Below are 15,332 nucleotides of genomic sequence, written 5' to 3' on the forward strand. Positions count from 1 at the left end.
CCTGGTTGTCTGTGGCATGTTTATAAACAGAGGAACCTCTCTCTCTGCTTTCATCTCGGTGCATCACCTTCCTGCTGATACAATTCTGCACCACAGCAGTGCTTGGGGACTGACTTGCCCCTGCTGATTCACTTGCTTTCCCTTTGCAGCTCTGGGCACTCAGCACTTTGCAGCGTGTCTCGAGGGAGCAATCAGCTCTGCAGCAGCGTCCTGCCCCTGGCAGCTTTCACAGCAGTCACAAGACGATGTGTAATTGTGGTGCTGAGCCTCTCCTCCTCTTCCCGATGTGCCCGGACAGGCACCTGCTTTTCATGTGGCTCCCCAGACTTCAGAGGCTTCCGTGCCTCTGGAATATTAAACTTTCCTGGGCGGACTCCCCCACCCTTGTTCAGCCACACCCTGGTTTTTGTGTGCCAGGCTTCTCTTATCCAGGCATCAGCCTTGAGGCAGCGAGGAAGCTGCTTTGCCAGGGGCCCATGTCTGCTGTGGTGAAGTTCTTTACAGTAATTCCCAGTTTTATGTGCCTGCCTGGGAAGGTAGAGTGGAAATGTTGTATGTCAAACAAGGTGTGAAGTCATGCTGCTGTTGATGGGTCCCAGGCTTCTTAATTCTTGGAAGACAGGCTACAGTGGCAACGTTGTCCTGTAAGACTTGTCTCAATGAGGACTCTGTAATTAACTGTTTTAGAGGGTATTTTATGATACAAAGGGAGCCTACATCTCCAACTTTTTTTCTAATATCCCTTGCCTGCGTTGCTTTGCTTTTTTTTTTTCTTTAATCTGTTCTGTAGAAACAGATCAGATGAGATCACGCACATTTCATGCCATACAGAGTCTTAGAGGAGCAGCTAAAATAAGCTGCTCTGTGAAATCTGTGTCAGGCATTATCCCCTCAAGTTAAAGCCCCTGGAATGCCTGGAGTCTGCAATACGTGGTTAATAGAGACAGCGGTTTGCCCCTGTGCATAAAAGTTGTCCTGGCATGAAGAGGGAGGAAAGATCAAAAGATAAGTGTGTTTAATGTAAAGAAGAAATAATTGAGGGGAGTGATGATAATTATTGCAAGTATGGAAAAAGTTGCTACAAAGAAGAGGAATACAAGTAGTTCTCCAGGCTGCAAAGACTTAGAATCTCTTTTGTTCTTAGCCTAAGGAACAAACACCCTAGGAGGAAAGTGAATTTTGAAATAAGCAAAATATTTTGCCCACTTTGTTATATAACCACAGCCCTGTCCTGGATATTAATGTAGCTGAATTTACATTTTCCTTATTTACTTTTGCATCTCTTAATTTTCAAAAATAAATACATAAATGCTGGCCTATTTTTTATATAATCTTAAACCGGGGAAGAAAGGATGACTGAAGCCCAAATTTGAGATTATCATGCTGAACTGTTGAACTGCATTAATAATGTTTCTTTTTTTGTTCCCAAATACTTAGTTGCATACATGGTTTTTTAAGGTTTATTTCAATATTCTACACTTTAGAAAAGCTGCAGACAGCTGCTGCTTTTTAAATTTAGTCTCATAGAAAAAAAAAGCACCTCTTCCAACTTGTAGTTTCACAGAAAAAAAGAGGAGTCTCTTCCAAATGAGGAAATTTTCTTCCAGATAAGAAGAAAATTTGGCTCGCTACCTGCACTATTCAATGGCCCTGCATGGCTTACTGAATCTGGGACTGGATCTTGAAATGTGGGGCTTTGCCCACAGAGGCAGCAAGGAAGAAATGGGAGATTCTACCTCCTACCAGTGAAACCCTGTATTGGCTTCCAGCCCCAGGAGAACTGCTTGAGAAATCTGGATTTTATCTGCTTTATCTTTGTCAGGCTGAGTTTATGATCTGAAGGACTCAAGAAATATCTTTCCCCTCCCTTTTATTCTTTTTTTTTTTTTTTTTTTTTTTTTTTTTTTTTTTTTGTTGTAACATTCAAAGCTTCTTAGAATAGGTTTAATGTCCCTTGCACAATCAAGGATAAAATTTTTACCAGCATACTTTGAGAAGGACAGCATTACTCACAAGTCAAGGACCCAGAAATGTGCTGGTGAGCAGGCTATTACTCCTTTCTTTACAGTGTGTGATACTGTGGAATAATCTTGCAAACAATAAGGCAAAAGAGGGTGGTAAAACCAGTGGGTAAGGCAGGGAAAATCTGAAGTCACTCTGTAGATAGGAAATGTTCTTGTCATTTTACAAAAAGCAAAGCGAGTGGGACACAGAGTTTGGCTCAAGGAACTCAAACTTCTCATGATCTTAAGCTTTGCTAAGTACTCATGCAGAAGTCAGTTCTGAACCAAATCACATTAAACACACTAAAAGTTGGATTGATTTTTATTTTGCTGCCCTGGTTCAATTTCCCTGGCTCCTGTGGCTAAGTAGCTCTTTGATCTTGTCTATTAACACTCAGTGCTAAGCTTCTCAGGGGAAATATATAAAAATTCTAACCACATTCTTCATGAAAAGCCTTCTCCATACAAATAAAGGACAAAAGTTGCTCACTTGTGTTACTTGTTTTGTTTAGGATTTTCTTTTGTTAGGCAACAATTCCCTGGCTTCAGTTCAATTCCACCTTTCCCCTTCCTCTCTCTGTGGTAGAATTGTCACTGTTCTACAGAAGCCCAGGGGTGATACTGTCCCATAAGACATGCCACTGCCATGATCCCAGTCCTGTACAGCCCTCTTGTCTCATTGTGCTCAGCATGGCAAAGGACAGGCCTCAGAGGCAGCAGACACGAGGGCACAGGTGGCAAATGTTGGACTGTGCTGGCTCTTTACCTCTCACAATGGGCATTACTTCAAAACTTCCAGGGCCCTGCCAGGCTCCTTACCTCCCCTGAAAGGCAATAAGCAATTGTTCCTGGAAGAAGTATTGCAGAATGACATTTTTGCCTTCAGATTCCTGAATTTATTTAGCACAGGGGACCTTGGAGACAGTAAGTACCAGCACTTACATGGATAATAAGATGTGAATCATATTTAGCTGCTGCTTGTTTGCAGCACTGTCAGAGGTGCGCTGCAGCCAAGGCACTACAAGGCACAGCAGTCCCAGAGGCTGCAGAGCTGCAGCTCCCATGGTGCTTGTTAGAGAGCACTGGCAGGGGCCCAGCTGCCTGGCACTCACAGGGAGGCTGGGTTCTGCTCAGGCAAGGACGTGACCAAGGCACAAACCTTCTCTTTTCCAAATTGCTGCCTGGCGTTGCGAGAGGACAGTAGAAAACACCTAGACCTAGTCTGGTGCCTTTTCTTAAACAAGGAGCGGTGAGCTTATGTTTGGGGCTAGGAATTCCCTTCCCTTCCCTTCCCTTCCCTTCCCTTCCCTTCCCTTCCCTTCCCTTCCCTTCCCTTCCCTTCCCTTCCCTTCCCTTCCCTTCCCTTCCCTTCCCTTCCCTTCCCTTCCCTTCCCTTCCCTTCCCTTCCCTTCCCTTCCCTTCCCTTCCCTTCCCTTCCCTTCCCTTCCCTTCCCTTCCCTTCCCTTCCCTTCCCTTCCCTTCCCTTCCCTTCCCTTCCCTTCCCTTCCCTCCCCTCCCCTCCCCTCCCCTCCCCTCCCCTCCCCTCCCCTCCCCTCCCCTTCCCTCCCCTTCCCTCCCCTTCCCTTTTCTATGTAAAACAAGACAATGACTGAAGAAAAATGCATCTTCAGTCCATCACTTTGCACTGCCAAGGAGGATGTTTGGTGTCACGAGCAGACTGGTTACTCCCAAGCTTTGTGCCCTGGGACAGATTTACCCCTTTGTGAGCCTGCCCTGCCTAGGGGAGACCTGTATTTCTGATAAGTGCATCCAAGCACATCTTACTGACGCTGCATGGCTGAGGTGAATGGCTCAAATGTTACCTTTCTGAATAGCACAGCATTGCCTCAAACCCAGAGATGTCTCCTCCTGAAGCCAGGACAGGGCCTCAACAGTCTCACCCTTTGAGTACCAGAAGAGCAGGCCAGCCCTGCCTCCCCAGCAGAGCTCCTGACACACCTGGGTTAGGTCTCAAACCACTTCTCTCAGCAGTCAAGCACAGAAACCTCCTCCCATTAAGGGAACTGCAAACCCCACTCACCAGGCACCACAGCAATGGCAGCAAGAGGGCAGGTGGGTTGAGAGGACACAGCACCTACTCAATATGGTACTTTGGCTACAAAGTCTTCTTTGGGGACTATTATCCAGCCTGCCCATGGCCAGGCCACCTGCAACACACCTGAGGAGGCTCTACTGAGGCCACGTGTCAGTCCATGTACAAGTGCAGGGAGCAGAACAGGCCCAAACTCTTCTGAAACGATCTTTCTAACATAATTTGCCAAACCCCCTAACATAGAGACCTTAGGAGGGAAAATGGCATTCCTTCAGGAAAAGCTATAAACTCAATGGTAACACAGTTGTGTCAACATCCACCAGGATCTTTTCTCTCCTCCTTTGTAAACAAATATATATTAAAACAGTACAAAGTCTGCTGGTAAATCACTGAGAAGCTGCTGCCTGTGGAGAGTGGAAAATTATTACTGAACAATGGCTGCAGCGTTCCTCCCCAGGGACCTGGGCAGCTTCAGCCTCAAGAGTGACTTATCCTCAAATGAGTTTCAGAGCTTCATCTGAACATTTGTTGTGTCAGTGTTCTTGCTGAAGCTGCCTGCCAGCACCAGAATCAAAGAGACTTCATCTCACACACCCCCAAAAGATCCCTCGACTGCTCTAAGGGGCACTGAGACACTGAAGGGGAGCTGCACTGAAGTTAACTCACCCACTGGTGTCTGGGCTGGGATGCTGCAGTCTCATAATCTGTACCTGCCTGTCAGGCCTCAGGTCTTGCTAACTTCACACTGGAAAATAGAAAATAAGCAATGTGCATTGTCACTGTCCTCCTCAGCCTTTTGCACAGAAGGGCACAAGACACCTGGCAGGTGTGACTCCAGCAGATGCTGATAACTTGCAGGTACAGGTACATACATTTTGACAGACACTGAGCACACAGTCTGCAGGGGGGTCACATCAACTACAGGCCCATGAAGAGCAATAGTTGACATGAAATGTGTGTCTGTTCTTTTATTGCTTGGATAACTGGAAGGCTTTTGTTTGTGTGCTAAACTGAGCCCATATGTGCTAATGCACATGAAGGATTCTTCTTGACCCTCAAGTCCTTTCATCATAATAAAATAAGGCTGGACAATGAGACAACTAAAAATATCCCCTAATGGTCGGAACAAAAGTCAGCCTCCCCTCCTCTCCCTCCTTCACACATATTTTTTGCTAAACATCATTTTCAGCCAGTTGTAGCTTTGCTTAGGAAACTCATGCTTGGGCAAGTTACAACTCACCTCCCTCTTACCAGATTTGCACAATGTTTTCACTTGTGGCAGCTGGCCACAGCCTGGCTGATTCTGAGTAACTAAGCCTCTGGAGACACATTATTTTGTGAGCTATCAGCATGTGCCCGGCATGCCCAAGTCTGTTCAGTAAGAAAAATGTAGGTGGACAACCAGGGTTGTTTCCATAACTGTGTGAAATAATTGAACTGTAAGTTGCAGATGTAAATTGCAGATTTAATCCCCTTTTTTATTAGTCTCATTTCTAATGTCAGGGATATTTTCATAGCAGGATGGAAACAGAAGACAGTGAGGGAGTGGGTAAGCAGTGAATGATTTATTAGAGATTCCATTTGGTGTACTAGTCCAAAACAAACAAGGCAGAGCATATGGATAACTTATTTTGTATGTAATAAAAGATGGATGTTAATACCTCCCAGCCTGATCTTTAATCATATATATTTGCTTTTTGATCTAGTTTTAAAATGGAACATCTATAAAGCAATCCCTAAAGAGCTTACAATGAGAATCAGGCAGAAAAGATCTTTCAGATACCTGCTTGTACCACATGAGGAAAGAAGCAAGCAAGCACTGTGAATTAGTCTGTGCCATAGAGGTTGTAGGTAATTCTCCCTCAAAATTGCTCAAAATGTCTCTCCGCTTTGCCTCATTCCTCCCTTGTGTTTTCCTCAGCACTCTGTCTCCAGGAAAAATTCCTGCTAGTCTCTGGAAATGCTTTGTTCATTGAAGTGCAGGGTAAGGCTCCCTGTCCCTCCTGATGGAAGGTTGAAAGGACTCAAGTTATCCCTCACTAGAATCCCCTTGGGGCTTGCCTGACATTGACCCTGCTGCAGAGCAGGCAGTGCCCCTGCTCCCCAGGGCCAGCACAAAGCCCATCTGCTCCTCTCCCTCTCCGGGGCACTGAGGCTCGGTGGCACCCAAAGCTGCCTGCCAGGGCCACCAGGACCACCATGCACTGTCCCATCAGTGTCAGCCCACCTTCCCCCTGGCTGCAGCTTTGTCCAGACAAGAGCAGACATCTGTGTCACTGCTACTTTTGCTGGTTCCCCTCCCGGCCCCAGCCATTCCCACTCCTCCCAGCACCCTGCTCCCCTGCTAGAGAGGCCCAGCACCTCCCTGCCACTGACAGTCCCTGAGAGCATCCCATGCAGCCAGTCTAGACTGTGTGAGGGATGTTACTATGGAAACATTTACGTCCTCTCTGTCTTTGGTGTGCTTACTAACAGCATTCAGCATGTTTGTCTCCCGTATTCTTGCTGGTGGAAGAAGAAAATCTTTTCTTAACAATGTTTACTTTAACAAGAAAAAAACAACAACAACCAAAAACCAGAGAGGTTATTAAAGCCCATGTATTGACCTTCCATCCTAAGGAAGGAGGAGGGTGAATGAGGACTATTAGTTTTCCACCTCCTGATGCTGTTTGGCTGGAGCTGGCTCTCTGCAGTGCTGGATTTATCAGGGCACTTAATTGCTTCCCAGCCAGGCCCTTGGCCTCTCTCCTGCAGCAAGCTCTGGAAGAGCAGCTCCTCTCTCCTGCAGCTGGGCCCTAGTTTCTGTGTCAGGATGGATCTTGCTTATCCCAGGAGTTCCCTTTGCTGAGGTTCCCAGGGCAGGAAAATAAAATCCATGGTGGTAAAGCTGTTAACATGACAGCAGGACTTCACTTACAATGCACACAAATTGGTGCTCCCTCAGAAGCCACCTTTTTGTGCTGGAAATTAAATTTTCTTCAGAGCTGCTCAGTCTCTGAGCAACAAATATATTATGTAATATTGGAAAGAAATTATTTTTTAGACACTTTTGAGTTAGTAAAGAGTAGATTGTAGTCCTGTGCTTAGAAATACTGGCAATTTCTTTTGTACAAAAATTGTTATTTGTGCTTTTAAAAAAAGTGTCTTCTACCTTGGTTAAAAAATCTAGACACAGTGGAGATATGTCTGACATTATATCTGCAAAAGAAGAAAGATAATTTATGAAGAAATTGGGGTTGTAGGTCATGAAATGATTTAACAATAGTTATTCTGCAGTCCTGCAGCAAAGAGGGGAAATTATGCTTTTCTGTAAATGGCTGGCTTCTTATTACTTGATTTCACTTCGTGGATTGGAGATTGCTACAGAAAATCTGTCTGGAACTCATAATACAGACAAATTTCCACCTCAGTTCACACACAAAAGGGAAAGCAGGCAGCTGGGAAACAGGCAGATCTGGGTTAAGTTCCTCATTGCATACTTCATTTTTGCTTACGTGATTCTTGCGCACACATTCCCAGAATCCTTTCAGAGAAATCTATAATTATCTTTTCAGGATGAATGATTGGGTGTATAAATATTGGGTGCATTTCTGTTTGTTTAGCTGCTATTATGGTCATACAATCACCCTTTTCACTTAAAGGAGGGGAAGACAGGCAGGGCAGTGATGTGAGAGCTCTCCCTTAGCCAGTGAGGACATGGAAGTGCTGTCCACCCATCCACACAGCCAATCACCCACTCGGCTTCTTTAAAAGCTGCTGCATCCTCTCAGTTCTCCTTGGAGGCAAGATCTGCCTCCTCCATAGTGTATTTGTCAGAACAGTTATCTCAGACTGCTCTATTGCTACAGTGGTGTTTGTTGGCACTGGAGGACATTTTTCTCTGCCTCCTCTATTTTAACGAGTCATTTCAAATTCTGTGCAAAGAAAGAAAGAAAGAAAGAATCAAAACTAACCAACCAAAATAAAACAGCAACAAACCAACATAAAGGGAAAATTGCCCTTTTTAATTCAGCAGCCAGTGCTCACATTACAGATGTCATACGGTGACATACTCTGCTTTGTAGTGACAGTGCTAAGACCAGACTGCTAAAAGTAAAAATTAGGTCACACTCCGTCCTTGCAAATCATCAACCAGTTTTTTAAGACATTCCAGGCAGTTAAACCTGAGCAAACAAGGTGAAGGCTATGGCTTTACCCAAATACTACTGAGGTCTTAAATGGAAAATAGTGGAGCTTTTTGCAGAAGTAGCTGAGAGCAAGCTGAGCTGCAGGATGAGGATGTTTGAACAAGCAAAGTCCCACTGCAGCTCTCAGAGCTGATGGTGCTGTGAGGCTGGCAAAGTGGAAAATCAACCTTTTGAAGCTGGGTAACTCTGACACAGTGAGGAATGACACAGATATTGAAACTCCCAGCTCACCGGAGCTGTCCAGTGCCTGTGTGACCCGACTGAAAGGATGAGGAAGGAACTGAAGCCAGTGGAAAACTGTTGACCCCTATGAGTTTCTCGCTGTGAGCTGTCTCAGTGGGGGCCAGGCCAGATGGTGGAACTGTTTAAGCAGGAACTGGGTGGGGAGAGTCCTGACTTCTTTCCTAGAAGCAGGTTGATTTGGATCAGATAAAATGCAAAACCGCACTTTGAAAGCTACCCAAGGTGACACTGCCCTTTGTAGCCGCGAGGCTCTGTAGGTAGGTGATCAATTAATGCTCACACCAGTCGAGTGATGTCTGCACAGAAAAGGGAGAAGCAACTACATCAGCATGAAATTGCACGGCAGGAGACGACATTTTTATTCCTCAACTGTGGAATAACCAACTTAATTTTCAGCCCTTGCATGGGTTGAAGGCACTACTTTGATACTGTCGGCTGCCGGGCAGCGCGGCTCTGCGGCCAGGCTCCTCAGAAGCCTCTCGCGTCGGTGCGGCGCCGTGGCCGCTGTGAGGCTGGGGGCAGACGCTCTCCTGCACGCACACAAACAAATAGCCCCGGGGAGCCCGTAATCTGCGCGCTCCATGTGTGGGGCAGGCAGGGAGGGAAGGCAGCGCGTTATCTAAGGGAGCAGGACGCCATGGCGGGCTGCCGCCGCCTCAGGGGCGCCCTGCCAGCGCCTCAGGGGCGCCCTGCCAGCGCCTCAGCCTGGGCCGCAGCCGCCAGCTCCCGCCTGACCTCAGCGGGGCTTTGTGTGGCCAACAAAAGGAGCCGTTGGAAATCGAAGTGGGGAGCACACTCTGCTTCCAGAGGGGCATGTCAGGGGAAACGCAGGGCTGCCGTCAGCGGGCGCCATTTTCCTGCCCGGCCGCTCATTCTCGACCCGCTCCCAGCATCATCTTTATTTCCCCCACCCCGTCCAGCCTCCATTTTCCCACCCCGCTGTTCCTTCTGCCCCGCTTCCCCTGCGCATTGGTCTCCTCCGAGCCTGGCCAATGACAGCCCACGGGGCACGTAAACGATTCGCTCGTAGCCAATGAGCGCCGACCTTCCCACGTGGTGAGCTGCGTGACGTCTTCCGCGCGAGCTCTGGGTCTTTGTTGGCGGGTAAAATTTCCCCCCTCCCCCCACGCTCCCCGCGGGGGGGGCGCGTCCTCAGTCGCTCTGGTCACGTGTCACAGCCGCGCCCTAAGTGGGGGTGTTCGGCGCGCATGTATACATCATATAGTCCCTTCTTGACTGTTCCGTCGTGGAGTTGTGGCGTTTTGTCGGCGGCTCCTGCGTTTAACTCGTAGCAGAACGGCAGGAGAGAAGCCCACAAAGAGAGGCCACGGGCCCCGAGCTGCTGGTGACAGGCCGGTGACGCCTGGCGGAAGGATACCTCAGCGCTGCAGCTTTACTGGCAAAGCGTCCCATATATAAGAGCGGAGCAGCGCCGGTGCCACCTCATTGTTTCCTGTCGCCCGGAGACGAGGTGGTCTGTGTGGTTCTGTCAGTGTGCGCAGCACCTCCCGCGCGGCGCGGATAAGAGCAGCCCTCCCTCCCCTAGCCGCCATGGCTCTTTAAGGCGGCAGGGCCAGCGGCGGCATCGGCCAGTGCACCAGGGGCAGCAGCAGCGGCGGCGGCCTCAGCACACCCCCGGCATCTGCAACCATGGCGTGAGTATCGTGTGTGAGGGACGGCTGCTCCCTCTCTTGTGTGTTGATAGGGGCCCTCTTACCCTCTTGGGGTGGCTTTAATGCGCGTGTGGTGTTAGTTGGTATCTCAGGGGAAGCGGGGGAAATATTTAGATATACTAAATTAATACATTAACTACCGAGTAACGCCAAAATGGGTGCGAGGTGGGGAGGTCTTTGTAGCGCTCGGTACCCCCGGGTGCGGCGAGTGCCAGAAATAACAGGAAATGTAATTTTGAAAGAATTTACGAGAAGCGTCTACGCTTCCTATCGTTCGAGAAACCTTGCTTTCGAAAAAATTTGTCATTTTATTACGTAATACTTATTTTCTGGGATTTTCATGGGAATAAGGGACTTTCCCGAGGGGGTTTCTTGGCTCTCGGGAGGGAAAGCGCTGCTGTATGTAATGGAAAATGGGGCATTGGAGGTGGTAGGGTTTTGAGTCTAAGGACCACGTGCTGGAATCGCATATAGATGAACGTAGTTGTTACTCATCTAGCTTCAGTAGTAACGTTAAGTATTATAGTAATGTAGCATTAAGCCTGCCCCGCAAGACTGGGCACGGGGCGCACAGCCCTGTGCGGTGCTGGAGCCGCGGTGGAAACGTGGCAGGACACAAAATGGCGGTGGCACCGCGAAATGGCGGCGGGTGGGCGGGGCCGGCCCCGAGGGAGGCGGGGGACGCGCACAGGAATAAAGGAGTGAGATAATCTGGGAAGTTCCGCCGTGCTCCCTGAGATGCCCCTGGTAGAAAAGGCTACTATGTTGCTCGAACCAAATTCTGATGGCTGCAAGTTTTGTCCGCAGGTTTTTCACGGCATCGCACAGCAGCATTGCTGTAGTCGACGAAAAAACCTTCCACTTGTCTACATCCTTCGACGTCAAAGCATTAAAAGCTGACGAAAATGAGCTTCTTGAACAACGAGATGCTGTTGGGGGATTCAATATCCCCCTTCAGCCAGCCGTGTTCGGTGGCTGAGGAAAGTCTGGGACTCCTAGATGACTACCTGGAGGTGGCCGAGCCCCTCGGTTCGCATGGGTTCTCCAGCGACAAGGCTAAGGCAGTCTCCTCCAATTGGCTTGCTGTGGACAGTTTAGGCAACACCATAGATAGCAGTCAGGGTAAGGTTTTACTTATTTTCGTAAAGAGCAATAATTACATAGTACAACAACATTCCTGTTGAAATTAAATTGTTAGGTTTTCTTAAATCTGAAGGCAGTCCTACATGTGTTACGTGGGCTTGGAAAGAGTGTATGCTACACTACTTAGCTGACACCTACTTGCTGGTTATGGTAAAGTGCCTCTTGTGCTGGCCTTAAAATAACACACCAGCTGTTTCTGTTTCTTGGCAGAGGTAACAATAAGAAAACATGGTTGTATGTTGTGGATGTCCCTGAATTCTTCTGGTATTTAAATGAGAGGGTTGGAATGTCACAAGAGCTGGTTGTGTTGTACCCTGCAGTTTTTAGGAGCTTAATGAAAGTGTATTTTTTCCTGATGGTTTCCTCTTTGTGCTATAATACATGAGAGAGGAAAGATGCTGACATGATCAACTGGTAGATTGTTTTCATAACCTTGAGTTGCACTGTGTGATGGTTTACTGAAGTGGTACTTTACTTTCTGTATTGTGCAGAGGATGCCTTCTCTGGCATGGAGTGGATGGTGGAGAAGATGGATCTGAAGGAATTTGATTTTGATGCCCTGTTAGGTATGGAACATCTGGAAGCCACCGTCTCACCAGACGAGCTGATGGCCACGTTGGAAGACACGTGTGATCTATTTAATGCTACCATCCAGGAATTTCACAACAAAGAACTTCCACTGATGAATAACATAGTCACCCATGTCCCCGAATCCCCCGTTGGAGCAGATCCAATGGCCCCATTGGCTTCCCTTTGGTCTTTCCCCCTCTCCCCAGGGTCTCTCACTTCCACTTCAGACCACTCATTTAGTTTAGAGCTAGGAAGTGAAGTGGATGTTCTGGAAGGAGAAAGAAAGCGAGAGTACCCCACTGTGGTGGTGGTGATCACCAAGTCTGAGAAAGAGGATGAGAACCACTCAGATGATAGTGGGATATGCATGAGCCCAGACTCCTACCTGGGAACCCCCCAACACAGCCCCTCCAATTCACTTGGATCCCCCAATGGCACCCAGTTCCCTGCAGATGCCCCTTGTGGCTCTGTGCGGTCCAAACCCTACGATCATCCTGCAGAGAAGGTAGTGTCAGCTAAGGTGAAAGGAGAAAAGAAAATCGATAAGAAACTAAAAAAGATGGAGCAGAATAAAACTGCTGCCACGCGTTACCGGCAGAAAAAGAGGGCGGAACAGGAGGCGCTGTCTGGGGAGTGCAGAGAGTTGGAGCAGAAGAACCAGGCCCTGAAGGAGAAAGCAGATTCCCTTAGTAAGGAAATTCAGTACTTAAAAGATCTGATAGAAGAGGTCCGCAAGGCCAAGGGCAAAAGAGCTAGAGTCCCCGAGTAGGGTAGTCAGCAGTGTTGTGTGCATGTATATAAGCTTCTGCTAAAGCTGTGTATTGCTGTCTAATAAATAATTTTGTAGTAAATGTGCAATGATGGTGTGTGATGAGTGGTACCTGTAAAACCAGCATGACTTAAACCACACCTAGGTGTAAGTACAAGGACAACAAGCTGTTGTGAGTCTGGAGTGTCTGGCGAGTGCAGTGTGTCACTTGTGCTGCTTGTTATGGGGGTGGGTGCAGTGCAAGTGCACAGAGTGCTGGGAACTGGAGTGTGTGTAATGTGTCTGTTGACCTGTCCCCTCCACAATTTAAATGTATTCTAAAGTAAGGGTATCACACTGAGCTGCCTCAGGGTGTTCAGCAAGTTTGTAAGGCCATTGAAACGAGATTGGAGAGTCGATTGAAGACACAAGATCAGTAATACCGTGTGGTGGGAGGTGCTTATTTTCAGATGTGGGTGTTTCTCTGAAGGGAGGAAAGGAGTCCAGGGACAAAACAAAGTTGTGAGCATTGGTTTAAGAAAGCTTGCTAGGAGACAAGTCCAGAGCAAGCACCAGTCTTAACTGCCCTTGGGTTGCAGTTCACCCATGTGCCTGTGGGTCTCCATAGTGCCCGAACCAGAGCAGGAGCTGTTGCGTGGCCCTGTCAAACTGGTGTGACCTGGGCCAGGTGGATGGGATTACTGATGGGTCATGTTCTGTATCAGTGTGAAAGCCTGCTGCAGCCAGCCACTGATGAGTCAACCTTTTAAAGATAAATTTGCCTTTACTTAACCGAGGCTATAGCCGAGTTGGTCCATAAAACTAGCTCAGCTCTAGTCCTGCTTCAGCTGTGCAGGGAAGGTCCTGATGTGCTGGAGCACCTGTGTTTGTGTGGGGGTGTTGGGTGTTAAGGATTTGGAATGTGCCATTTTTAAACTACATGCGTGCTCAAATTTTTTTTTTTTTTTTTTTTTTTTGGCCACTGATACCCCCATTTAACACTGCTTAATCCCTTTGGCATATGGACACACCACTAGTGTGGCTTCCTCAGCTGCTGGGCTCAGGTGCTGGACATTGAGCCTGGCTGGCACACACATACAGTGCAGTGACATCAGGGCTCCAGGCTGTGCTGGAGTGGGGAGGGAAAAGCTCCTTAAGGGAACCTTGGGGAATGGTTTCTCCAGTTGCAGCCTGCTGGGGGTCGTGGTCTCTGACATTAGAGCTCCTTAAGCCCTCAGGTTAGGGCTGCATTTCATCCCTGCTCCTTTCCCAAACCCTTGGGTGAGGTGGGATAACAGCTGTGCGCTGGGGCCCTGGCGTGCCGAGGCTGCTCCAGCCGATGGATGGTGCTGGCAGCAGGAGCTGGTTGCTGCCGTGGAGGGCTGGGTGGGCCAGGCTCTCAGAGGCACCTGTCTGTGCTTACAGCTGTGCCTGGGTGCTATTTACATTACAGGAAGGGTCCCCATCAGGAGTTAGGGCTTGTGCCACACTGTGGAGGGGGTGGATAACTAAGGCTCTCCCCTTGGAATCATGGGACGATTTGAGTAGTCTCAAACCTGGGTAAGGGCACTGGTGACCAGGTGCTGTATGAATGGGATGCACTGCAAACTGGAGACTGCAAGCAGGGACAAGGGACTCTGTTGTGGTTTAGGAGGTAGACCAATGTAATAGGTGTCCTTCAAATGGGCTGCATCAGCTAGGCTGGGGATGGGGATAATTAGAGGCAGAAAAACCCCAAGGTTTTGGTCAAATTTGCACCTGAGGTGTCATTGTGCTTGGTTTCCGTTGAGCCACAGAAAAGTGGCTGTGAGTCTGCCAGCTGGTGGTAGACTCATACCACACCCTCCTCTCCTCCTCATACTGATCCCCCTTTCCCACCACAGGGCAACTACATCCTCTCCCCTTAGAGCCATAGCAACTTCTGCGTACACCTGGCAGCAGCCAGGGCTGAGGAGCATCTCCTGTTTTCTGCTACCCTTACTCAGTTCTCCTGAAGCTTGAAAAAAATTGGCAGCACATTTATTCCCTCCCAACCCCTGTCTGTGGGTGGGGAGGGGATAAATACCCTGGCAGCTCTGGCAGGACTGTGTGTGAGCCACTTGTGGCTAAAACAAATTTTTCTCTGCATTCATGCTCTGCAAATGGATGAGCTGGCCAGTAAGTTCATGGTTCTGGTTTCTACAGCCCTGCAGAGGGTAGGCAGGCCCAATTTCCCAAATGGCACTCACTCCAGGGAAGGAAGATCAGAGCTGGAACAGGTAAGGAGGAACGCACGATGCATCCATGCTGCTTTGCTCTCTGCAGCTGTGTGTGTGCCTTACAGAACTCCTTGCAGGAGAGTCAGAAGCCCGCCCTTAAAGAGCAGTCAGCCCTGTCAGTGCTTGCCAAGGCTCCGAGCTTGTGGCTTAGCAGAGGCAGCCCATATGGCAATCGCCTGCAACGCCTGCTGAAATGACTCTGTGTTTCCATACTTAGTAACTTAGTTAAGATTTTACAGGGCTGGAGATCAGGGCTGACTCTTCCTCTGCATTTTTTATCTAGACTTTTCCTCCAGGCTTCGGTTAGGCACAGCAAGCATCACGCCACTTGGCTCTGCAGCCCAGCAGCTTGTCCAGCCTGCAGCAGGAGCCAAGGAACACCCAGGACACCGATACAAGCTCCAGCCCACAAGGGTAAAACGTCTGATAGCCTCCTGCCTAGTAACTGATTTTA

General features: G+C 48.5%; 1 protein-coding gene across 1 annotated transcript; it reads left to right on the forward strand.

Moving 5' to 3' along the window:
- The first annotated feature begins 9,909 nt into the window (after positions 1-9,909).
- Positions 9,910-12,730, forward strand: ATF4 (activating transcription factor 4). Its single transcript, XM_005488644.3, has 3 exons — positions 9,910-10,141; positions 10,967-11,281; positions 11,794-12,730. Exons 2-3 carry the CDS (start codon positions 11,065-11,067, stop codon positions 12,639-12,641), a joined length of 1,065 nt encoding a protein of 354 aa, XP_005488701.1. The 5' UTR covers positions 9,910-10,141; positions 10,967-11,064; the 3' UTR covers positions 12,642-12,730.
- The last annotated feature ends 2,602 nt before the right edge of the window (positions 12,731-15,332 follow it).

This window comes from Zonotrichia albicollis, chromosome 4 (assembly GCF_047830755.1).
Source record: "Zonotrichia albicollis isolate bZonAlb1 chromosome 4, bZonAlb1.hap1, whole genome shotgun sequence".
Lineage (NCBI taxonomy): Eukaryota > Metazoa > Chordata > Aves > Passeriformes > Passerellidae > Zonotrichia > Zonotrichia albicollis.